Source organism: Dermacentor variabilis, chromosome 1 (assembly GCF_050947875.1).
Source record: "Dermacentor variabilis isolate Ectoservices chromosome 1, ASM5094787v1, whole genome shotgun sequence".
In the NCBI taxonomy this organism is placed as follows: domain Eukaryota; kingdom Metazoa; phylum Arthropoda; class Arachnida; order Ixodida; family Ixodidae; genus Dermacentor; species Dermacentor variabilis.
In genome coordinates, this window is record NC_134568.1 from 17,952,894 (window position 1) to 17,977,173 (window position 24,280).

At 49.8% G+C, this 24,280-nt stretch overlaps 1 protein-coding gene across 2 annotated transcripts in view; it reads left to right on the forward strand.

The window, feature by feature from the left end:
- The window catches only part of LOC142575643 (uncharacterized), a 135,090-nt gene that overhangs the window by 79,972 nt on the left and 30,838 nt on the right, over positions 1-24,280 (forward strand). The window contains exon 1 of one of the 2 annotated variants that reach the window (XM_075685170.1): positions 5,231-6,119. The exons of the other annotated variant lie outside the window; for it this stretch is intronic. Within the exon in view, the coding sequence (XP_075541285.1) occupies positions 5,795-6,119 (325 nt within the window). The 5' untranslated portion in view covers positions 5,231-5,794. Of the gene's footprint in view, positions 1-5,230; positions 6,120-24,280 lie in introns of those variants that run through there. 2 annotated transcript variants of the gene reach the window in all.

A 24,280-nucleotide genomic window follows, 5' to 3' on the forward strand; every position in this document is an offset into this window, starting at 1 on the left:
TGCTCTCCCGTCTCTCTACTACGGTCAAACCTGACCGCCAACTCTTTGCGATGTTAAAATAAACAAGTTGTTTCGTTGTTACCAGTCGACTCATGCTTTGCCGGGACCTTCGGATGCTTCCAGTTGTACCCCAGGCCGCCAGGCCAACGCTACCCTTGGGGCTTGCGACCCAGGTACAACCACGGGCGTCAGCGCCGAGTTCCCAACAGATCGTACCAGCGGTCAGATCCCAAACACACTGCAGAGGGTAGCAGTGTAACCCTGCGTTTTGCAACACGGTAATTTTAGGAATATAGCTGTGTCTGCCTAAAATTACCTCTAGTTATAGGAGGAGTTCTAATAACTAGAGATGAGGTCAGAAGGGCCTTGCAAGACGTGAAACGGGGAAAAACAGCAGGAGAAGATGGAATAACAGTCGATTTAATCAAAGGTGGAGGAGACATAATGCTTGAAGAACTGGCGGCACTTTATACGTAAAACTATCTATCGACTTCAAGGGTCCCAAAGAATTGGAAGAATGACAATATTATACTAATCCACAAAAAGGGAGGCGTTAAATAATTGAAAAAAATTATAGGCCCATTAGCTTGCTCCCAGTATTTCACCAAGATAATTTCCAATGGAATAAGGGCAACACTGGACTTCAGTCAACCAAGGTAACAAGCTGGCTCCAGGAACGGATGCTCTACAATGGATCACATCCATGTCATCAATCAGGTAATCAAGAAATCCGCACAGGACAATCAGCCTCTCTATATGGCTTTCATAGATTACGAAAAGGCATTTGTTTTAGTAGAGATACCAGCAGTCATAGAGGTATTAGTTCAAGAAGTACAGGACGCTTACGTAAATATCTTGGAAAATATCTGCAGAGATTCCACACCTACCTTAATTTTTCACAAGAAAAGCAGGAAGATACATATAAAGAAAGGCATCAGACAAAGAGACACAAACTCTTTAATGCTATTCACTGCGTGCTTTGAAGAATTAATCAAGCTATTAAACTGGAAAGTCTTAGGAGTGAGGATCAACGGCAATTATTTCAGTAACCTTCAGTTTGCAGATGACATCGTCCTGTTCAGCAACACTGGGGACGAGTTACAACAAATTATTGAGGACATTACCAGAGAGATTGTACGGGTGGGGTTGAAGAATAATATGCAGAAAAAAAAAAGATATTTATCAATAGCGAGACAAGGGAACAAGACTTCAGGATCGCCATTCAGCCTCTATAGAGTCTGTGAAGGAGTAGGTTTACCTATGTCATTTACTCACAGCTACCCCTTATCATGAGAAGGAAATTTACAGAAGAATAAAGAAGGGTTGGAGCGCATACGGCAGACACTGTCAGCTCCTGACTGGAAGCTTACCATTGTCATTGAAAAGAAAGGTATAGAATCAGTGCATTCTACCAGTGCTGACGTATGGGCCAGAAACTTAGAGACTGACAAAGGAACTTGAAACCAATTAAGGACCCCGCAAAGAGGCGATCGAACGAAAATGTTGGGCGTAACATTAAGAGACAGAAAGAAAGCGATGTGGATCAGAGAGCAAACGGGGATAGCCGGTATCATGTAATGCGTAGGTTAGACAACCGGTGGACCATTAGGGTTACAGAAAGGGTGCCAAGAGAATGGAAGCGTAGTCGAGGACGCCAGAAGACGATGAAATTGGGAAATTCGCAGGCGCAAGGTTGGAATTGGTTGGTGCAGGACATGAGTGATTGGAGATAGCAGGGAGAGGCCTTCGTCCTGCAGTGGACATAAAATAGGCTGCTGCTCATGATGATGATGATGATGATGATGAGCGAAATTGTGATTTTGGGTCCTATCAAATAAAGAAGAGGCGGCTGTGTGCATCATGATGACAACCGTTAATCTCTCTAAGTTATAAGGAAATTGAACTTTTTTCTAGAAAAAAATGCAAAAGCGTTAATAAGGCGTTTCCGGGGCGCAAGAACGTCTCATCAGTAATTACTTGGTGCCGCGGAGTGTCATCTCGTTTGTTGCGTTGTTTTAACTGACATGTGCCTAACAGACAGATATGACATCTAACTAAAGTCCTTGTTTGCTAGTTGGGGCATTTGGCGGGTCAATTTTCTGTCTACTGATGTCGCATATTTTATTTCCTTTAGCACGTGCGACGGTTTGGGGGCCGTATAGCGTTTCAGTGTCCTTATCCGTGCTTTTCGTATCTTGTAGTCCCTGTCACGCACGCGCACTTGTCTGAGTTGTTCCCGCTTTCTCTGCAATAAAAAATTCATTTGTCAGTCAGCGATATGTCAGAGTGTGCTTCGTTGTGGCCTCTGAACGTTTTTTTTTTTTTTTTTTTGCACTAGACTTTCAAGATATATACGAAAAGACAGGCGTAAAAAGACGCCCCCGCCAAGTGAAGGGGCCATGTATACGTTCTCCTCGGAGTTGCGTTTGAACGCCTCTTGTTTAGGTTACCGCTCAGAGCAAGTGATCACGTTTCTATTGTTCCAAAACCACATAATAAGAACTTCAGAAGCAGTAAGGAAAATGTGACTCGACATATCAATAAAAAAATCAAGAGCGCGCGCTTTCGAGGAGTCGCTGTGACACTCAGCTCGCTTGCACCCCGCATTTGCAAGTGGTGGCGGCGCTAATTACAGGACAGCTATCGGGGTGTTGAAATGTTATTGAGTGGTAATGTCCCATAGAAATACACGCGGGCTGTGAGTGACGCCATTGGACAGATGGGGAAGGGGGGGCAGCACTATGCAATAATTTTAATTACCTGGGGTACTTTAACGTGCAGCCAAAGTACGTATAGACACGGGCATCCTCTTAAATGAGCATGCTTGCGCACGTCTCACGAGCGTTCTCGAGCGAGCAACAGCGCGGTATGATTGACACACTGCGAAAGCAAAACGTTTACCTATACCAGTTCGAAATGAAAGAACTCGCGCTATTTCCCGAATGTCACAATAAAGGAGAATTGATTTGAGATTAGTAATTAGATATTGCTGACAACGTGCCTATAGTTCATGGTCCCCCGGCGGGATACACGTGTTAGGCATTGGGCATCTCGCAACATTGAGTATATAATTACAAGCTGAAATGCACCGCTGACATGGATGACTCGGTGAATCAAGTCGCCTACGACCTTCGGCATTATTATCAGAGAACCACGAAAAAGGAGCGCGTGCCACGATCCCGACCCGTGACACGTCTTGGACGTGGTCCACGCGCGTCGGCCATGACAAGCGTAGACAAGACGTGCTCTCGCGTGGTGGCAGCGTAGATACAATTACACACTGCAGGCCGAGCGTCTAGCTGCCGACCACCATTACTCACGCGCATGTCTAGTCAAAAGAACTGCGAGCCCCCATGGGCAAACAGCCGAATCAAAGCGGCGTATATATTTGCCCATCAGCGTCGCAGACGCAACACACCCAGCTCGGTCCTTTACACAAAGCGCTTCATTAATAACGTGTGTCGGTGCCTTAATTTCAATAAGAGGCCGTTACGAGGGGCTAAGGCACAATTCTGGAGCCAAAATGACACTCAAGAAAAGAAGAGAGAAAAGGGAAATCAGTGAAGAAGAGGAACCGGAAACGGGAACGCTCATATCCGCGCGCGCTTTCCGAACCGCGGGTATGAGTGACGCGTTTATTCCGAGCTTGCAGACACACGCGCGCCATAAACGCGCGAGCCAAACCATAATTCATTCGACGCGATTTCTATACACGCGGGGCCGGTTCCGCGCGCGAGAAGCGTTGAGCGTTAAGAGCGCGGCGCGGCAGACTAACGACCCGGTTAAAACACACAGACTCCTCGGCGTCTCCCCCCAAACAAAAGATGCTGAGAGCTTCTTTAAGGACGCGAGTGTATAGGACACGGCGGCGATAGCATCGTCTCTCAGAACTGCGCATATAAACGAAGTAAGCGAAACGAAGAAGAAAGCAAAAAAAGAAAAGAGGGGGCGGAAGGAGCGAAGACAAACTGCGCGCTCCTCGCGCCTTTCAACACGTCCGCCCGAGCAAGCGCCGAGTGCGCTCGCTTTCTCCACTTTGCGCGCGGCCCCACCGCTCTCACTTACGCTCGAGTTCGTCGCGCACGCGAGACGGGCGAGCGAGCTTTTTTAGACTCCGCTCCTTTGCATGGCTGCCGCGACTAATTAAGAGTGGGCGAACCAGCGCCGACCTAAACTGGTCGTTTAAAACAAGTCGTCGGCGCCTCCTCCTCCTCGGCCTCGTTAGCCACCCTCGCCTCAACGGCTCCGTTCTCCGGCGGCGCGCCTCCCTAACTGGTATTAGTGTCGATCATTAGGAAGGAAGAAAGAGCGATGTTCATTCGCAACAGCCGCGGCGGCGAGGGCGACGAACATCACCTCGCCTGCTGAGAGGGAGAGACGCGCTGTGCGAGGGCGGGAAGAAGAATACAGGAAAGCACAGAGGCCGAGGTGGAGAAACGCGGCGCGAATCGGGTGGAGCGAATTAATAGCGCAGTCAGGAAGTGCTTAGGAAACGCGTGAGATACGCGAGAGCGAGCGAGCAGGCCCCCACACCGGTGCAAGACGGCAGACACCGAGGGAGCAGCGCGCTCCTTGATAAATTTTAATGAGTTCGGTGTCACCACTTCACGCCGCCGCCGGGAGCTCACCTACCGCTGGTGCGGCGATGGCTTCTTGCCGACGCTGGCCTGCCAGCAGCAGCGAGCTCGTCCGAGCAAGAAAAATGCCTCGCGCGCCCGGCTCTCGCGGCCCCCGTCTTCAATATTTTCCCTCTCTTTCGCTCACACTCTTGTCAAGTATTCCTGTGCTCCGTTCGTTTTACCCTCCGTTGCGCCTTCAAGCTCTTCTTCTTTTCTTTCCCTCACTCGCCCTCTTCTTTCTCTCCCCCCCCCCCTTTTCTGCGTCCCAAGAAACGCGTGTTTGTTTTATCGGTGCGGCGCTTTCCTAATCACCGAAAACGAACCGCTTATTTCGCGCAGAGAAGCTGGCTTGCCCTCTAGAGGGGAGCGAGCAGCAGAAGAGCGGCATCGCCGCCTTCTCCTCCTCCTCTTCCTCCTTCGACATCCCACCTCCGCGTGCATTGCGCGCGATAAAGTATAGCAGGAAGAAACGAACGGCGCAGCAGAATCGAGTGGCTGAGCCGCGCACGCGTGCAGCTCCGGGCGCCGGTGCGAAAGAGGCACAACACAGCGTTTCCATTGGACGACGCCAAAGACGACGTCACTGTTCACGGGCGGGGACTGAAGAACCGCCTCTGCCGGGAGGCGGAACGACGGGATCGCTGCCGGCGGCCAGTCACTCGGCCGCGAGTTGTTCGTGTTCTCCGCACGGGAGCTGCGCGTCGTTATTCTTTTTTTTCCGACCTCCTCGTAGTCGGCGAGTGAGTAGTGTGCGCGGCTTCCCTCGCTGGCCACGCTCAACGAAACATCACAGTGAACCCGACAGGCAATCGACGGCGGCAAGGAGCACGCGGCGATCGCTCCACTAGAGCGATTCGACGTTGGAAACGGGACTCCGCTCAGCTGCTTCTACAGCGACGACACCACCTGACATCGCCCGGAGCTGTCAACTGCCCGACTCGACACGCTGCACGGCCGCACTCTAGGGTGATCCATCCGCGCCTAGAGGGATCCTTTGTGAAGAGTCGCCCGCAGGAAGGACGTCGTCTTCTTTGGGGAGTTCGTCGCCGCCTCACTACGTCCAGTGGGGGTGGACCGTTGCGCAGGACTCTGCGGCGCGTTCACTCGAGCCCCGTGTGGAACGACGGTGTCTGGGCGTCGACGGACGTAGGGTGGCGGCGAAGACCACGAGCCCGATGACCGTGGACCTGTCGCCGGGCCAGCAGCAGTCCAAGTGCTCGCGGCAGCAGCACGACGGCGACGCGATGCCCGGCGGTCCGGCGCCCCCGTCGTTCCTCATCCGCGACATACTGAGCGAGTCGGGAGCCCAGGGGGCCGCAGCCGCGGCGGCGGCCGCTGCGGCCGCTGCAGCCGCCGCCAGCCTAGCAGCGGCGCAGGGGCTCGTACACATGCCGTTCGGACAGCACCACCCGCTTCACCCGATGGCACACCACCACCTGCCCAGGCCGCCGAGTCCCGCGGACAGCTACTCGAGACACTCGGACCGCGACGACGGCCACGGTGAGAGCTCGCGGCCGTCCTCTCCCTTTACGTTTCTCCAGCGGTCGAGCCGAACAGCGAGCTCACTGCGCGCACTGCGCCGCTGTTCAGCGGGGGAAAAGTTGCATGCAGCGTTCTCTGTGATCCGTGCTTATACACGTCAGACGGATTACTGGACGAGGACGCAAGGGTCGAAGAGTAGGCATATATATTTACGCTTGGCCCTGGTCAAGCAGTATATCTGCCTCCTCTCTGTCGTTGCTATGTTCGCAGCATGCATTTCAAAAGTTGCTGCCGTACGAATGAATTCGCGGCCCACATTGTGAGTGCTACTGATCGCGAATGTGTTAACCGATACAGCGTTTACTATAGATTCGTTCTCTGTAGGATGCGTGAGCGTCCAGAATTTTTACGCTTCTCTTTCCCCTTCGTTCTCGCGGGCTGTTCGCATCGAAAAGCAAGTGCCTCAGCACTGGCTCTTACTGCCTTTCTACACTTCCAATCACGGAGTTGAAATTCGGGTTGCCCAACGTGTCGTTTTTTGGGTTGTGTGCTCAAAGAAGAATAGAATCCGTGGTCTTACAGAAGACCCAATTACTACTTCTCAGGTTTCACCTGCATAGAACGTTGCCGTCCTTAACCTTAACTAGCTTCTATATACCGCAACAGTGATTTCTCGGTGATATTTCGCAAATGTTATCGCGGCACCGCGTACAAGTGACACAGAAAGCATCTCGTGCTATATATATAGAAAAATTATGATAAAGCCACGAAGAAAATCACTGCTACCGTTTCCTATATTGGCCTTTTCTATATATCTCTATCTCTTGGCATTCCTCAGCGAATGTTACTGCGCAGTTGTTTAAACTCGCCCATTTAACGGACCCATTTCGCTGAAAACATATGAAAGTTCCCTTTCGATAGAAATCGAACTGCTAACATCGGTACTTTAATTCAGATATATTGCTGATATGGCTATATCTTCCCATCACAGTTGGCACGTACGCAGGCGTCACTTGTACAATGAACTATTAAACACAATTGTTTGTGTACCTGGGTGCACATAATATAGCCCATGCACGGTTGTGCGAAAAAATAAAGAAAAGCGCAGTTCCGTAAGGTACGAATGATACTGAAGTTTGTAGTTGAAATCACTGTATAATTACTAGAACACGATGTGTTTATATTCGTTGGACTCTATGCGTAGGATGCTTAAAACATGTCAACGTATATCACTAAATGACTAATACGCATTTCACTATCGCTTCAAGGAGGAAGCGGCTGATCCTGAACGTGTGTGAGTATTCCAGCTCCAAATGCTTGAAAAAGTTGGGGAATATATATGCCAGCAGAAACTCTGACAACTGCGTGTATAAATGCTGCAAATGAGTTGTTCTCGCAGAGCGCTGTCTTATGTCTCGACGCCCTTACAGAGTTACAAATGTTGTGAAACACGTCGGGAAACTAAAATTGAGATCGAGAGAGAGAGAGAGAGAAAGCTCTTTACTGAAATGCAGAGAATCCTGCCGGCGTATATAGGCGCCTACATGCTACTCTGCCTAGGGAAAGGGATCGGAGACAGAAAGGACCTATGAGGAGGAGGGCGGGAAAAAAGAGGTAGAAAATATGTGACCATGCTATATACAGGTGAGACAAAGATGATGCTGTTTAGATTTAGGTGCACGTTAAAGAACCCCAAGTGGTCAAAATTTCCGGAGTCCTCCACTACGGCGTGCCTCATAATCAGAAAGTGGTTTTGGCACGTAAAACCCCAAATATTATTATTATTAAAGATGATGCTGTTTATGTATATAAACAGGCTATAGCTTTTCAATCAAGCCAATCTCTTCAAGGAATATGAAAATAAATGTTCAATCTTGCCGTTGCTTTGAAGGAGAAGGCATGGCACCTAGTATTTTCCTAGACTTATATTGATTCTTGGGAAGCAGAGCACATTCTACTGAAATGGCAAAGGGCCCTATAACGTAAAACTATTTCAATCTGTTTTTATTCCAATCTCCTGACGTCAAATTTACGTAACCGCCGACGCAAGCATCGTGCGGTGACCAGAAGCGTTCTCTGAACATTCCAATCAAGCGCTCGCCTCGTTTATAGGAGGTCACTTTTGTTTCATTTAAAACGAATAACATAGCCTACATTGAGTGATTTTTCTTATCTAATTGGCTGACACGAGGCTATCGAGGAGCACGCTCAGGTGGAGAGGGTTTCGATGGGGCGGAGCCAACGCAGTGAAAATAGATAACCGGATGAGGAGGGTGTTTCCGACGTCTGTGACTGGTCCGCTTCCCCTTACTTAGCTTGCTATGGCTGGTTGAAAATCGCGGCGGCGTGCAACGGAAAGCTAAGCATGCCACTAAAACGGATCCTCAGAAAAGAAGGGTTGGCAATGCGATGTCTTATACGGGCCTAAATGGCTCGGTAACGTTATACTGCGACGCAAAAGACTTTATAATACGCAAATAAATCTATGCTCTCCGGCAGGTGCGAGTAGCCACTGCCTGAGCAATCGGTGGGCAGCCATCCTCTGTTCCTTTCGGAACGGGGCAGGCTCCGACTATTCAGAAAAAAGTTAGTTTTGATCGGCATATTAATGCACCTTTAACGTGTGCACGTCACATTGACGCGGGCAGTTTTCGCAGTTTTCTGACGTCGCGTTACAGACAGGTGAAGTGGGCGCAGCCCGAGAACTGTTGATCGATAGCAGATGGCTAATGGCAAAAAGGCGTCGAACCAGAAATAAGCATTTCTTTTGCTCAGTCTCTACATGCATAAGCAGTGCGTACTCGTCATATCAGATCGGGAGTTATCGCGGTTGTCGTGACGTCGCGTGACAGATAGGCGATGTGGAGGGTGGCCTGAAGCTTTTTTGACCAATCGTGGAGGGCTGATTGCAGAATTGCAATAGAGAAGTTTGTAATAGTTTTACGCTGTAGCGCCCAAGGTCTCTCGTCTCTGTAATCTGGGCATTCCATCAAACTGTGTTCCGTAGTTTCTAACGCACCACGATTTATCGCAATGCGGGTAGGTGGCCAGTCCAAGACAGTACAGGTATAGCTATTGGTGAATACGGCGTTCCGACGAAGTTGATGATACATTGTCTAAACGTGACGGGGAAACTGATCTGGAAGTCTTGATTTTAGGCCGAGGTCTGTTGAGTGGAGAAAGGGACGTTAAAGAGACAGAGCCCACGGGCGATTCCTTTCCGCGTGAGCATATATTTCTTTGTCATTGCTGACATAGTCTGCTGCTGCAGTACTGCCTTACGCAAAGGTGGAGTGTTTGCGAAATCGCCAAGACTATATATTGTATAAGTCAGAGGCACATTAGACCACCGACTAAAAGCAATTTTATCAGCCGAGAGACTGATCGGATTGCTCTTGGTTCGCGCCAAAGCATTAGGTTGAAGAGCTAAATCTAAATGCGGGTGATCTTCATTTGCAGTTTGGTAAATGTTTTTTAAAGCATGCAAGGACTGGAACGGGGCAGGCGATGAATGCCACGTTTCTAGAGAAAATTACCGATCCGTGCTCGGAGGACGCCTTGAAGTGCTCCTCAGTTATGCTTTATAATGTTCACGCTAGTTCATCGCCAAAATACTGAATGATCGCATATATAGAAGGCACCTGCCAAAGCGAATGACAGAATAAAGGATCCCCACGCGGGGTCAATCTTTCAGTGAGCCCCGATATCTGAAGAATGTCGAACGTGTGCGTTTTATACATGCACACATTCGTGAGAAAAATTTTAGGCGCACACGTGTCCGAATAAAATGTGAACAGTCTGTGCGGACGCGAACAACGCACTCTTCCGAGTAACTTCTCGTTTCGACTTCGAGGCTCACAAAATCGAGCGCAGGTGGATACGGTGCCTTCGTTCCTTAATTCGCGAGGTATATAGTGTTGCTCGGCATAAATGCTTGAGCTGGGACGAGCATGCAGCTTTGGAAGTATATATGGGGACCCTTTTCAACCTGGCACGGCGCTCACAATAGAACCACAGTGGGCATGTCCAGTTAGAGCGCGCTCGTTCCGAACTCGGACACGTGCACGTCAAGACCTGACGCCCTCCGTGCAACCCTATATCACAGGCGGGGGGCTTTAACCTTGTAATCACGGGCTTCTCAGCGTACATGCACCCGCTGCAGCCGCACGGGCCTCAGCTTGCATACATACGTATACGCGCGCTCGGGTATAAAAACCTGCGGACGGACGTTTCTAAAACGATCGCATTGGCTTGGAGGAAACGAAAATGAGCGAGAGAGGCGGCCACACTGCAGTGAGTGTGACAGGCATGTAGTGGCCGCGCACCTCCGTGCTCCCAAGATTAACCCAGTTCACATGACCGAATCACGCCGAGCGAGCATTATACGAGTGTGTGTAGGGACACGGACGGAGACACCCGTTGCTGCGGGCGACGGACAGATGACCACGCCATGCGCGCAGAGGAACACAGCAGGACGCGCAGGGGTCGTTAGGCGACGTTTCGGGCGAACAATGGTTCACGCCGGCGGCGCATCGCCAAGCATGCCTTCTCCCTTTTCTTTTTTTTTTTTCTCTCTTTTTTTGAGACCGCGTGTATGGTATGCGCGCACTCGCGAAAACGTCCCTCCGCGACAGCCACAGGCTCGCGCTATAAGCGCCCCTGTCGAGGAAAAGGTTGTCCGCGCGCCGGTGTCGCTGCTGCGAAGGACTGCATCCATGTATCTGAAACACTTCAGTAAAGCATCGCTGCAGCCGCACGGAAAGCGCGCTTGTGCTTGCATCTGTATAGGAAGACAGGGGTGCAGAGCGGTGTACCAGCTATACTTATACACTTATAGGTAGCTCCTAGCAAATATTCGGAGAAGCATCTGGGAACGGTATACGCAGCGACGCCCGAGACACGCGACAGAGAGAGAGAGAGAGGCTCGGATTTGTGTCGACGGAGTGCGTGCCTTTTTCGACCGTTTTGAAATGTTCACTCGCATCACTTTTCCGTATATAGCTTTGAACGACGAGTTCAAACTCAACCCCCCCGAGCCAATTCAGGGGCATCTCTCTTATGCGACCAGTTTTAACTTCCAGGGGCTCGTGAGTTACAGATCGCGAGCCAATAAACAAGAAATATGTTTGTCTAGTTGCTTGTAGGTATTGCGATACACGACTCAATCGGCGCTGTTTCCTGTCTGAGTTCGGCGCCGTGGAATTGTGTACCACGATATGACCGAGCCCCTTAAAGCCACACATTTGTTGTCTTTTAGCATAAACAATCCACAACATTTTGTGAATCTACTAGGGCATGAGTATAGAAGTATCGTGTGACCAACAACTGCAGTCGTATATATATACATATATATATATCTTCAAGTCAGCGATTGCTCGCGTTTGGTTTGAACACAGACGGACACGACGGCCCTTGCCATGTGTATACGTACACGTTACCAGTACTTTGAGTGAATGGAAGTGTTTATAACACGCTGCTGTCGCGCCACTACTATAACTTAGTGGCTGTCTACGTTATAAGCTATACTTAATTGTATACCGCGTGTATGCTCTCATACCCTCACTATATATATTTATATATATATATATATATATATATATATATATATACAGATAACGGCGGCAACAACTTGGTAATATGTAAACTTGTCTAGTAGTAAATGTATCACTTATATCAGTCTCACCTTCCAAGTCTCTTATACCGCGACTCTTTTTATCGTACGCAGGCGTTCTTAATCTTACTATTATGAAATTGTCGCGTGCGCACTTATGTGTTAAGTATCCCGTATACAGGTCGCGACGTCCGGCGACGTCGCACTGAGAGAAAAAAAAAATAGCTATCGTGAATAGTAGAAGCGTCCTCCTGCGTTATCCTGGCGCATTTTTGTTCACGCGCATTTTTGTTAGAATAATATTCACGCGCTGGATGAATGCAAGACGTGCCGAATGCGCATTGCATTTGCAGCACCAATGGATGCATGCGCTGCCGGACGTATAATGCTATATACAGACGTTGCGCATTTTCTTTGTCCTGTGTGCTTTCTTTTTTTTTTCTGAAACTGAGCATGTTGCGAGCACTTGTGGCAGCAACGTTTTATCCTGGCAGATTTTTAGCATACCACAGTACCAGTCTGCTGACGACCACGAGTTGCGTGCCAGGAAGATTTGATTTGCGCACGAGCGGCCGCCGACGCGCAAGCGCGCTGCTCCTCAGCGCCTCGCGTATAGCGGGTCGCGTGCCAGTGGCCAAGGTGTATACAAGGTCATCTGATAACAAGAACGGTTCATGTAAGAACAGGGAAGCAAATGTGTCGGCCAACGACAAACAGATCTTACAAGCGCAAGTTGTGCGAGCCCGGCATGGGGCCTTCCATTTATTTATCATATGCCTTTTGGAAGGTTGCAACAAACCGTGAGTATGCGGGCACAAACAGTGGTGCCACTATACGCTCGCGTGCATATGTATACAACCGACGGCAGCGTCATGGTTACATGTCAGCGTGAATGCATAAGATAACACGCATAGAAGAAGACAGGTTGGAAGCAAAGCTTCACCTTAATTATGGATTCGTATACAGGCATGAAGCCTTGACGAAGGCATTTCTACTTAAATTGTAAGCGTCTGCTCACCGACACCGCGCATCTGTACACTGCGTATAACGTTCCAGGACGTTGCGATCAGCTGTAACGCTGCGTAACTGTAAGTGATATGCACCCACACTCGCAGCCAGTAAATGTCGGAACAGGTCTACGGCGCCCAACTATGAATTTCTCGGCCTCCAGTGCATCTTGTGCGGGACGTGTACTGCACTTGTCGTATCGCGCTTGCGTGGGGCGATCGGGGTCCGTGGCCCCCATGTGAGAGCGCGGCGCCTAATTCGGCCGCTTAGACGCATGGCTGCGCGCCGCTCGGCCGCTGCCGGAGAGCGACTCGTGTAATTGGGGCCCATTTAGGCGGCCGCGCCTCGACTGCGGCCCAAATGGCCGCGAGACAGTTGGAAGCGAATTAAGAAACGGCGCCCGCGGGCTGTCAACGAACGCGTTTATCAGCTGGGAAACAAACACAAGCACAAGGGAGTATCACGCGGCAGAGGAGCACAAAATGTGCGCCCGCGCCGTGGCATCGGTGTCACGCGGAGGATGCCCACCAGCGAGTGGGCGCGTATATATGTATATATATACGGCTTGCGACTGGTTCCTAAAGTGCAGCTGGAAACTGTTACAGGATAATAAGTGTCCTGAGGCCGCACGCACACACACACATGCAGCCAGCACGCGCTAACAGAGATGAACACTGGGAAGCCATTTCCACCTTTCACCGTCGGTTCTTCAGTATGCGAGTCCATGCATCCTTGTTTCGTGTATGTTTATAGCGTGTGAAGTAAACGAGGTTTGTTTAGCAGATATTCATGACGGCAGTACCGCGCACACTTTTGTTATACAATATGATCTGTATAGTGCAATACAGTGAAAAGGCAAGACATGCTACTGGATCATTAAAACTCTGACACGTTACTGTGATGGGGCGGCTTACTTCGGGATGCGCATATAAGTTTAGCGCCTGTGCATGTCCTCTGCTATGTCTTATCGTTGCAACCGATACTATGTATCAAGTATATATGCGCCTATACCTATCAGTCCTGACCTGTGCCTCTGCGTTCATCATCTTGGCCGCGTAATAGAGATAGGTAATTGAGTTTTTCCTATTTCATAATGCTAATGGTAGCAAGTCCCCCCCCCCCCATTTTTTTTTCTCCCCTACTTCTACTGCCCATGATTTGGGTTTTGCCCGTTTGCAATGTGCCCTATACTCACGTGACGTTACCGGGCCGGTAAACACGCTTCTAATCACAATCGCGGGACCTGTGCATCCCTCTGTATGTGCAGCCAGAGTGTATAGAGCATCCCTCTGGTGACAGCTTACACAATGTGGATCACCAGGAAGCACCCCACTCAGTTCGCTGACGGTGGTATTTGCAAGGCGATTACGAACGCATCTTGAGAAGCGTGCCAAAAGTGCGCGCAAGGAAAAAGTTTTTGTCGAGGTGACTAACAAGTCAACAAATAAAAAAAAAACTGCAGCATTTGCCTCTCTAGCTTTGTGGTTACGTCGGCGTCCACTAAGAGACGGATAGGAAAGAAAGTGCCGTTGGTGCCCAGTCACTGCGCGCAACACTTAAGCCGGTTTGCGTTAATGTGCGGGCTTAATTGGCTAAGAACGCGCATCCTTTTTAGTGAGCTATTTCCTCTCCCCCCCCCCCCCCCTCTAAACTTTCCCGTTTCAGGCATGCGAATGGTATGGTAAACAGCGAATAAACATCAAGGAGGTTGCCTCAGTCTCGGTTAGCTATAAGGTCATGCAACACCGCAAGACCACAGAGCACGGCTGTCGGGCGCGCCCTTTCAATGCTAACTCGTCGAACTATACACGAGTGTCTGCCGCTTGCAACCGTGACACCTCCGCGTCCTTTGCGCTCTCCTGTCCCCTTTATCCAGCTCGCGGGAAAGCGGCCAACGATCGCTGCAAAGTGGCGCCCCTGGTATGCATGCGTTTCATGCCCGTTTCCGAGCAGGATGTGAACGCTTTCACGGCGAAGAATTTTTTTTGGCTGTGAAAAGCCCGTGAACGTTTGTTCAAATTGCCGCTACGGCCGTACTTGCGGTGGATTCGTCGCGCTTGCTAGACAAACGCCTCGCCCGGGTGCGAACAAAGAAATAAAAAAAAAGTGTGCGGGGGCGAGCGTCGAGTGAGGGTGCACAAGGAAGCGGCGGTCGCACTCGTTTGCGGCAACGACCCTTGGCTGGCTTTCTGCGTTTTCGCGCACGCTCGTGCGTTTTCCAGCGTGCGATCCCGGTGTCCCTTACACGCATCCTCTCCCTGGCGGCGGGCACCAAAGCTCGGACGTCGCTTACTTCGAACTCTTTTGCACCGAACAAAGACAGGCTGGCGCTGTGTACACCTCGCCCGAGTGTGCGTGTACTGTTTGTTAGGGAGCGGGGCGGTAAACAATCAAACCGCTGCACGCACGCACATGCAGCGGGCGTGGGAAGAAGAAAGCAGGGGACGTTGGGCAGATTTTTTTCGGGAACTAGGGAGTCTAGACTGAGGAGGGGATACGCGGAACGTCGCTAATACCACTGCGGTCGGGAAGCCAGCGTGACTTCCTCTCCTCCCATCGCCTCTTCTCGTCCAGCGACACGGCGGAGTGTGGAGTCCTCTCGCTCTCTCGAGCGCACAATCGCGTACGCTCACTCGCAAGACGATGGCCAAGTGCGCATGGGAAACGGCGAGTGCCAAGAAAAAGGCCCAAGAAAGCGACTCTGCGCGATTGCTGGACACAGAGCCAGCCGTTCGAAGTCCTTTTTTCCCCACACCCGCCTCCTCGCATTGTCTTGTAAACGACCGCACTCGTTCGGCCGGGATGAGTCGAGTTTTTAACCAGCTCGCGCGTACGCAGATACACGCGCTGAAGCGACAACGGCACCCACGGTGGCATATAGCGCGGGGGACGCCATTTGTGTCTTTCCTGGCCGTCTCCCACAGCTATAGGTGAACGGGCAAATCGTTTAGTCAGTCCCAAAAAAGAAGTCTGGCTGTTGGTATGCGCGCTCGTTAGCAGCGCACCCACGTGTGAGGGGACATGCAGCGGTTTCCCTCCCGGAGCGTGTGTGTGTGTGTGTGTCAGGCACGCATTGCTCTCCTTCCGGCAAGTGCGGGGAAGGTTTTGATGGACGCGGCCGTCATTAGGTGTACGGGCTCGCGCTTGTTGTGGTGGCCGCGTGTTTACGATCGTTTGCACGTTACTCTATCGAACGCGAGCGAGCACCCACGGAAGATGGAGAAACGATGCCGAGCTAAGCAAGACCTGCGTCAGGCATTGTGCCCCCGCCCCCCCCTCCCCTGCAGGGTGCGCGTATGTACTGTCGGTGGAGCAACGACGAGGCTGTGTGTTTGCCATTCACTGGGACAACGACCCGCAGCGCAGCAAGCGCATCTTTTAGGCCGTGTAGGGTTGGCTTTTCGCTGCCGGTACAAGGAATCGCACACTTGTGTTCGTTCGTAAAGTTTGTTTCCTCTGTTCCCGAGCCGCCGTGAAATTTTCTCAAGCTGCGCTTCGAGTGGGTCGTGCTGCGCACGTGTTCCTAACGGTGATCACGACGAACAAAATTAATTCGTTCATCCAGCGAAGACAGCGGTAGCTTATAGTTGGCTATGGCGTCGCGCTGCTGAGATCGAGGTCACCGGTTCGATCCCGGCTACGGCGGCTGCATTTCAGTGGGGGTGAAATGCAAAAGCGCTCCTGTACTTATAGACTTAGCTGCACGTTAAAGATATCCAGGTGCTCAAAATAATTCCGGAGTTCCTCACTACGGCGTATGTCATTGTTTTGGCACGCTAAACCTCAGAATGTAGGGATGCTGATGTGATGTGAGGATAATCGCCCCAGGAAATTATCGCGGAAATGCGCGGGCGAAGGCACCCATTCGTAAATACCGTCTTCATATAGGAAGGCGCATCAAGAAATAATTGTGGTTGCGCCTCACGGCAGGTAAATATTAAGCATTGCACGCAGTCGTTGATATGCGTTTTGCATTTGCTTTATGATAAAATGCTTACTTAAATATATCGGTTTATGATAAAAATATGCCTCCTAGTGCTATATATATATATATATATATATATATATCATGAGAAGCCAACAAACACTGACACCAAGGACAACATAGGGGAAATTACTTGTGCTTAATAAATGAAGTAATGAAACGATAAATTAATGGTAATTAAAGTGGATGAAAAAACAACTTGCCGCAGGTGGGAACCGAACCCACAACCTTCGCATTTCGCGTGCGATGCTCTACCAATTGAGCTACCGCGGCGCTGTTTTCCCATCCACTTTCTTGGGTATTTATGTGTCCTAGTAGAACCCTGGGAGTGTTAGCCAGCGCCGCCACTCACAGACCTTGGCGGCGGACGTGGAACGTCCTTCATGCCGCAGGCGTCACGAGAACGTGATCTTTTTGGGTGAAGGCAACTGGTCAATAAACCCACATATGCTACCTAAAGGCATCAATGTTGCCGGATTCGGGACCCTCGTAGTGTAATCAACGAGAAGAAAGGGGTTAACCGAGGGGCCCGATTTTGATTAGTCATATCATGAGAAGCCAACAAACACTGACACCAAGGACAACATAGGGGAAATTACTTGTGCTTAATAAATGAAGTAAAACCAAAAAGATCACGTTCTCGTGACGCCTGCGGCATGAAGGACGTTCCACGTCCGCCGCCAAGGTCTGTGAGTGGCGGCGCTGGCTAACACTCCCAGGGTTCTACTAGGACACATAAATACCCAAGAAAGTGGATGGGAAAACAGCGCCGCGGTAGCTCAATTGGTAGAGCATCGCACGCGAAATGCGAAGGTTGTGGGTTCGGTTCCCACCTGCGGCAACTTGTTTTTTCATCCACTTTAATTACCATTAATTTATCGTTTCATTACTTCATTTATTAAGCACAAGTAATTTCCCCTATGTTGTCCTTGGTGTCAGTGTTTGTTGGCTTCTCATGATATGACTAATCAAAATCGGGCCCCTCGGTTAACCCCTTTCTTCTCGTTGATATATATATATATATATATATATATATATATATATATATATATATATATATGTGTGTGTGTGTGTGTGTGTGTGTGTGTGTGTGACGTATAGATGTCGTACGGGCCACAATTAAGCAGCACGATAGCGCATGACGCAAGAAGATACAAGCAGATTGTGCGCGTTTTGCCCATTTGTTCGTCTCGTGTCCGGCCTTATCGCGCTGCTTATTCACACACCATTACCAGCGATAGCGGAACAAGCGACTATACAGCACACAGTGATTGGAAAACGAGGACAGTTGGAAAGGTAACACACACACCGGTCGTTATTGCTTCTTTTTTTTTTTTCGGGGTGTTTTTCCGAGGTGGGGGGGACTGGCCGTGATGCCGTTGTAAAACAGATTACTAACGCTGTCTGGCTGTTGGTTTTACAAGGACTTTCGTCCATCAAAGTTGTTCGTCCCTGGGCTCCCTCACGACTTCGTTCACTTCTACAATTATCGGGCCGGCGCACGTTCTTCAGAACGCTTCTTGCATGTCTGAATGCTGTGGAGGCAGACTCTGGTGTACTTGCAAGTCTCGGCTCGTATTGGGCGTTGCAGTCGGTTTAATTTATAGCGTTGAGGCAGTTCTTTATAATTGGATATTAGAGACACAGGACGGCAGCAGACGTTCAAGAACAAACAAACAAACAGACGGTCAACAACAACTACAAAGAAAGCAGGGCAGCTTTGTACACATCGCGAAACGTTCGGATAGAGCTGCTAAACTCTGCGCTGACCGGCGGACCGAGGCGACACCTGGCAAGCGTGCGTGTGGTGTATAATACGCGAAACTGCGTTCAAGGCTAGCCGGCGAGCGAAAGGGGAGGGGGGGGGGGGTGCGTTCCAGGTTTTTCTTTCCTGTGTTTTCTTTGATCTTTATTTGACGTGGTTGCTCTGCTCACTTTTTGTTTTCTCTCTTTTTATGTTTAGTTTTTTTTTTTTACCCCTGGCATTTTAGGCGCATACAGGCAGAGGAAAGAAGGGCTGCCGATGAGTGCGGCATAAAAACAAAAACTCCGTCCTTACAAAAGAAGTGGATCCTCTTCGACCAGAACAGAGAAACATACATCTCTTGGTTTAAAAAATAAATAAATAAACTAAGAACAGCATATAGGCAGGTATTGAAACCAGACCCCCTCGCCCCCCCCCCAAAAAAAAAGCAAGCAGAAAACAGAATAAAAAGAAAAGAAGGCAATAGGGCTTCTTTAGATCTTTTTCTCCCTAAACCTCGTAGAACAAACTCTACAAACTCTTCTACAAAAAAAAAAGTATTAAGAAAGAAGTTCGAGGTGCACACGGTGATGGAGCGCGAACGACTGTACACTGACAATTGGCATAGACTGTAAGCAGTGGTCCGGAGCAAAGTACGGGACGTGCTTTCTTCTTTCTCTCTCTCTCTCGCTCCGCTTTTTGTAATGCGCTTTTCAGCTGGACTGGAACATAGCTGCAGGATGGTCCGTCTCTCGCACAGAATGCACACTTGACCGGAGTTTAGTGACCGGTCACTGGTGACGCCTGAAACCGGCTGTGCTTTGTTTTCCTTGTACCTCTCACAGGTCTAGCATCCTTTTGTTTATTTTCGGGCAATTCGATTTATTTTTTCTCACTAGCCAAACTGCAAATTCGGGGCGCAACTGTTACTGCACGTGTCTACATCACGGTGTTCTGTGATTCAACTTGTAATAGATACGTGACGCGCGTAGCCGCCGAGTGGTCGTTAAGTTTTCGAGAAGCGTGGCTAAATTTACTCAAATGTTCTTACGGCAAAACTGTTCGTTAGAGCAAATTAGCGAAGGCAGCGCTCCGATGGCAAAGAGCACTTATACGATCGAGAGTCTTTGTGAATTCGGCTCCTCCTCTTTTGCTGGGAAAGAGGGCACGCAGTGAACTTTTGTGGCTCACGCTATCTTGCAAGTAAACGCCCGTTCCGGGGTTCTGTGCGGAACGTGCTGAATATTCGCTGCAAATGAACGAGCTATTCGACGCCGTCGTCATGTCGCGCTGCGTGGAATGCCATGTTAAATGCCGCTATGAATGAAACAGGAAGATGAACCAGAAATAAGTTATGTGTGCGGTGTGTGTGCGAGGGCGGGGGGGGGGGGGCGCACATAGGCAAGGGAGGCGGTTTGGGTTGAGGGGATCTACGGTTTGCAAGTCATATCGCGCGTTTTTCAGAGAATCCCACCACTTATCGCTACATATAATACACAAAGAAAGTGCATCAGAAGTTGTTGAGTAATTTGACATATATTTTCGTTAATGCTACGTGTTTGCTTCTTTTTACTATAGCTGCGCAGATGATCGATGTTTGTCTACTAAGGAGCCGACTATATCCAAACATTAGCTCAGAAAATAAACCTATAAGACTGAGAGAAAAATAAAGGGGGGGGGGGATGAAAGTACAAAATGCGTAGTGAAATTTCTGGAAGCTAAGAACAAAAACAAGTAGAAAAGAAATAGTGTATGCGTACATATAATATAAGCGTACATGACCCAAGTGCGCATAAGCTGTGCACAATATGTGAGTTCCAGAAATGTACAGCGGTCTTGATCGAGAGCCGTTAAAAGAACAAGAAAGAAAGAAAGAAAGAAAGAAAGAAAGAAAGAAAGAAAGAAAGAAAGAAAGAAAGAAAGAAAGAAAGAAAGGGCCAACAGCAAATGTACCGTGTGAACATCCACAGAAAGTTACAAACGTGTTAGAGGAAGAACGCAGGGAATGCACCTGCTTGGAACCGCGTGGCTTTAATTAGCGCCCTGCAGACATAAGGTGATTGAAACAGTGGTTCTTTTAACGCAGATTTATAGCGGGCAGTTTCACAATAAGCAATCAGGCCCCCCTTTAGAGACACCAGCAAAAAGAGTCATCCATCCAGCTCCCGGCGAAAATGTTGAGAGCGGCGCTGTAATTAAGAAGAAAAAAAAAGGAATGACGTCAAAATTATACGTTGTGGTGGTGCAAATATTTCGTAATTCCTTGCAGGTCGGTTTTCTGCCACGCAGGTGCACCGGCGTGTGATGCAGGCTATAAAACGTTTTACAGGGGCCCTATAACGTAAAACTATTCCAATATGTTTTTATTCCAATCTCCTGACGTCAAATTTGCGTAACCGCCGACGCAAGCATCAGGCAGTCACCCACAGGGTTGTCTCAACAGACCAATCAAACGCTCTTTTCGTTCAGAGGAGGTGATTTTTCTTTGCTTGAAAAACGAATAACATTGCCTACACTGAGCTGCTTGTCTTATCTAATTGGCTCAGGAGAAGTGGAGAGGGATTCCACGGGGCTGAGCCACTGCACTGAGAATCGATAACCGGATGAAGAGGGTGGTGCCGGCGTCTGTGATTGGTCCGCTTCCCTTTAGTTAGCTTACGGTGGCTCGTCGACAATCGCGGCGGCATGCAACGGAAGCTTAAAAATGACGCTAAAACGGATCCTCAGCAAAGAAGAGTTGGCAGAACGAGGCCGTAAACGTGCCGAAAGTGTTCGAAAACGTTACACTGCCACGCAAAATTTTTACTACACGCAAATAAACCCATGCTCTCTGGCAGGTGCGAATAGCCAGTGCCTGAGCGATCAGCGGCAGCCATCTTTTATTCCTTTCGGAACGGGGCAGCCTGCGGCTATACGGAAGAAATTTCAGTTTTTTTGGCATATTAATGCATCTTTAACGCGTACGCGTCACTTTGACCCGGTGAGTTTTTGTGGTTTTGTGACGTCGCGTGACCGGCAGGTGAAGTAGGTGAAGCCCGAAAACTTTTGACCAAGAGCCGAAGGCTAACTGCGAAAAATCAGAAATAACAATTTTTCTTTTGTTAGGTCACATCATGCATAATCAGTGTGTACACGTCATATCAGATGGGGAGATATCGCGGTATTCGTGACGTCGCCTGACAGACAGCTGAAGTGGGGGTGGTCGAAAAATCTTTTTCGCCAATCGCGGAGGGCTGGTTGCAGAATTGGAATAGAAAAGTTTGGAATAGTGTTACGTTATAGGGCCACTGGCTACATTCAGAGCTACCGCAGCCAAGCAGTGACGAGAATCCGCATTAACAAAAACGTTTTTTTTTTTTTTTAGGCTACATAGAACTGTTCCTATAGCAAGTGCCAGCCAGTCGTGATTCCGGGCATGTTATCAGCGAAGGCAACCGGCCAATGAATGGCAAATAGCACTTATGAACAAAAAGCTTTGCGATTTCGGCCCGAGGCTCTTCGGCGCACTTTTAATGCCCAGAGCAGTAATCAGCTCCTGAGGCTCAGTTGCCGCCGTTTCGCCATTGTTCGGACCATTCATTAAAGTCACGCCTGGCAGGACGCGGTCAGGCACTCGTGTGTTATGTACGTACAAGCGTATAAAGCTGCCAGCACGTACGCACACACGTACACAAACACCCGCAAGGGTATATAAGCTTTTTACGCTGTAATCTGAGATCCTCGTTTCGCGTCAACCTGTCCTCTACCCGTGGTAGCATGCAGTTCATCACGTGCGAGGCTTCGCAACCCACGGCACAACATAAGCGTGCGCCCGCGGTGGTCAGGGCGCTCGCAGCTCCCTATGTGCTGCGAGTTCCCATGAGGTCCACGCGCAAAGTTATGTAGTATATATGTCACACACGAGCTGCCGCCTTTTTCACACGGGCACCGGCGACCTCTGGAAAGCGTCTCGACGTCCCGCATAGGCGACGGCCACATAACAGCACGATATCACGTTTGGCTTCCTTTACAAAAAACACGCTTGCGTCGCTTTTTCTTTGCTAATACGTATACGTGTCATATGATGAGTGCGTGGAAAAATAGGTGGTGCACGCCCACGTCTGGCTGCATGCATGCATGAAAGCTTGGTTGGCTTACATTTCACTGGGCCTGCCAACACTGGCGAGTGATTAGGTGGACCAAATAGTGACGGTTTCTGACTCTGGAAGCTCTGGAAAAGAAACAAGTTCCCTGAAGTTAGGTACTCTGGAGACACCTGTGCGATATGGCGCCTGTTATCAAGAACTCAAAGACGGGCGCTTGTCAATAAAGGGTGTGCACTTTTCTATCATATACTTTATTGGGGAAAAATGGAGAAGGAGGCCATACAACTTAGCTTCCGTTTTATTCTCTTTTAGTTGCCTCGAACGTCTACTGCCTCTACCAATAAACATGTACAGAGAGCTCGTATTGACAACAAAGTTCTCATATACCATATTATATGGAACAGTTTGTAAGAGCAGGTTTGGGCCACTCGAGATGCTGCATATGTTATGGGCGAAGACGGCCGACCAATAGCAAGCAGCGCTTACGAACCGAATGCGTTGTGAATTGAGCCCAAGACCCGCGCGCTGCTGACAGTTTCTCGTGTTTCTTTCTCGTGTGTCCCGCTGGGGACACTTATTTTCCGTATCTCGCACCTGCATCGTCTAATGCGCGCGGAGGATAACATGTACACGTCATCTTCGAAGGGTTTAGCTCCGTTCAAATCTTCGCAAGGAGTGTCCACTGCACGCTTACGAACTGCCGTTATGGTAATTTAAAAAAAAAAACTAAAAAAAAAACTAAAGAAAACTGACCGGTGTGCTGAAAGCGTTAGCCACACCCCGTCGCAAAGACAAAGAAAGCTGTCTCTCGCGGTGCTCGATAGCGGCGCGTGAAAACTGGCAAGTAGCGCCAGGCTCCCGACGAAGAGGCAGCGGCGGGCGCGAACGAGTGACGAGAGCATCACGTCGGCGGCGGCAGTGCTCGCCCCTTGTCGGAGGGCGGGTGGTCATGAGAAATGGCTTTTTAATAGGCTCGCAGCGGCTCGCGGTTTCGCCCTCAATGGGTTAATGAGCCCGTCCGCTAATAGCCTCTCCTTCCTCGGACTCCCCTGCGTGAGCACATGGGGGGGTTCGCTGTAAGGGAGGCAACCGCCGCCGCTAAAATGAACGATGAGAAGAGAGGCGGAGGGGTGCCCGGGGCAAGCAGGTTATCAGCCCTCGGCGTCGTTGCCTTGTCTGGATCACGACCTCTGCGGCGCGGCGGGAGAACCGCGCGACGCGGGCGACCTCCTCCCGAGGTCGCGGGCGCACGCTTCTTGACATTGCTGTTTTCGGCTTTGTTTAGCGCGATGACTGGACCGGGAGAACACGGCGTCTTCGTGCGGGCGCGCGCAGAGGCGCGGGTGTTTGTGAGTGTTCGAGAATCGGTGGCGCGAGCCAGGCGGGCTCGAGTGTAACCAGAGGGTCCGAAGCCTTCTTCTAGCGGATGGCCCCCTCGGAAAGAGCATTTGTGGCTCGCACAAGCCAAGCGAGACCCAGCTATCAGAGAAAGCCGGCTGTCGAGAGGAAGTCGCATGCTTAAAGAAGTCTGAAGAAGCCTATATAGGGCATGCACTAACGCAAGAGGAAGTCCTGCCCCCTGTCTTACTGTTCGGGAAAGCACCTGGTCGTATAGGGTCGATATTTTTATCCAGCAAAGCGGAGGGGGCCGGTGCAAGGGAGAGGGTCTCTGTATTACCCTGCGGGACGATACGGAAATTTTACAGCGCTAAAGCTCGCTAGTATACACGGTGCCGCAGCCAACGT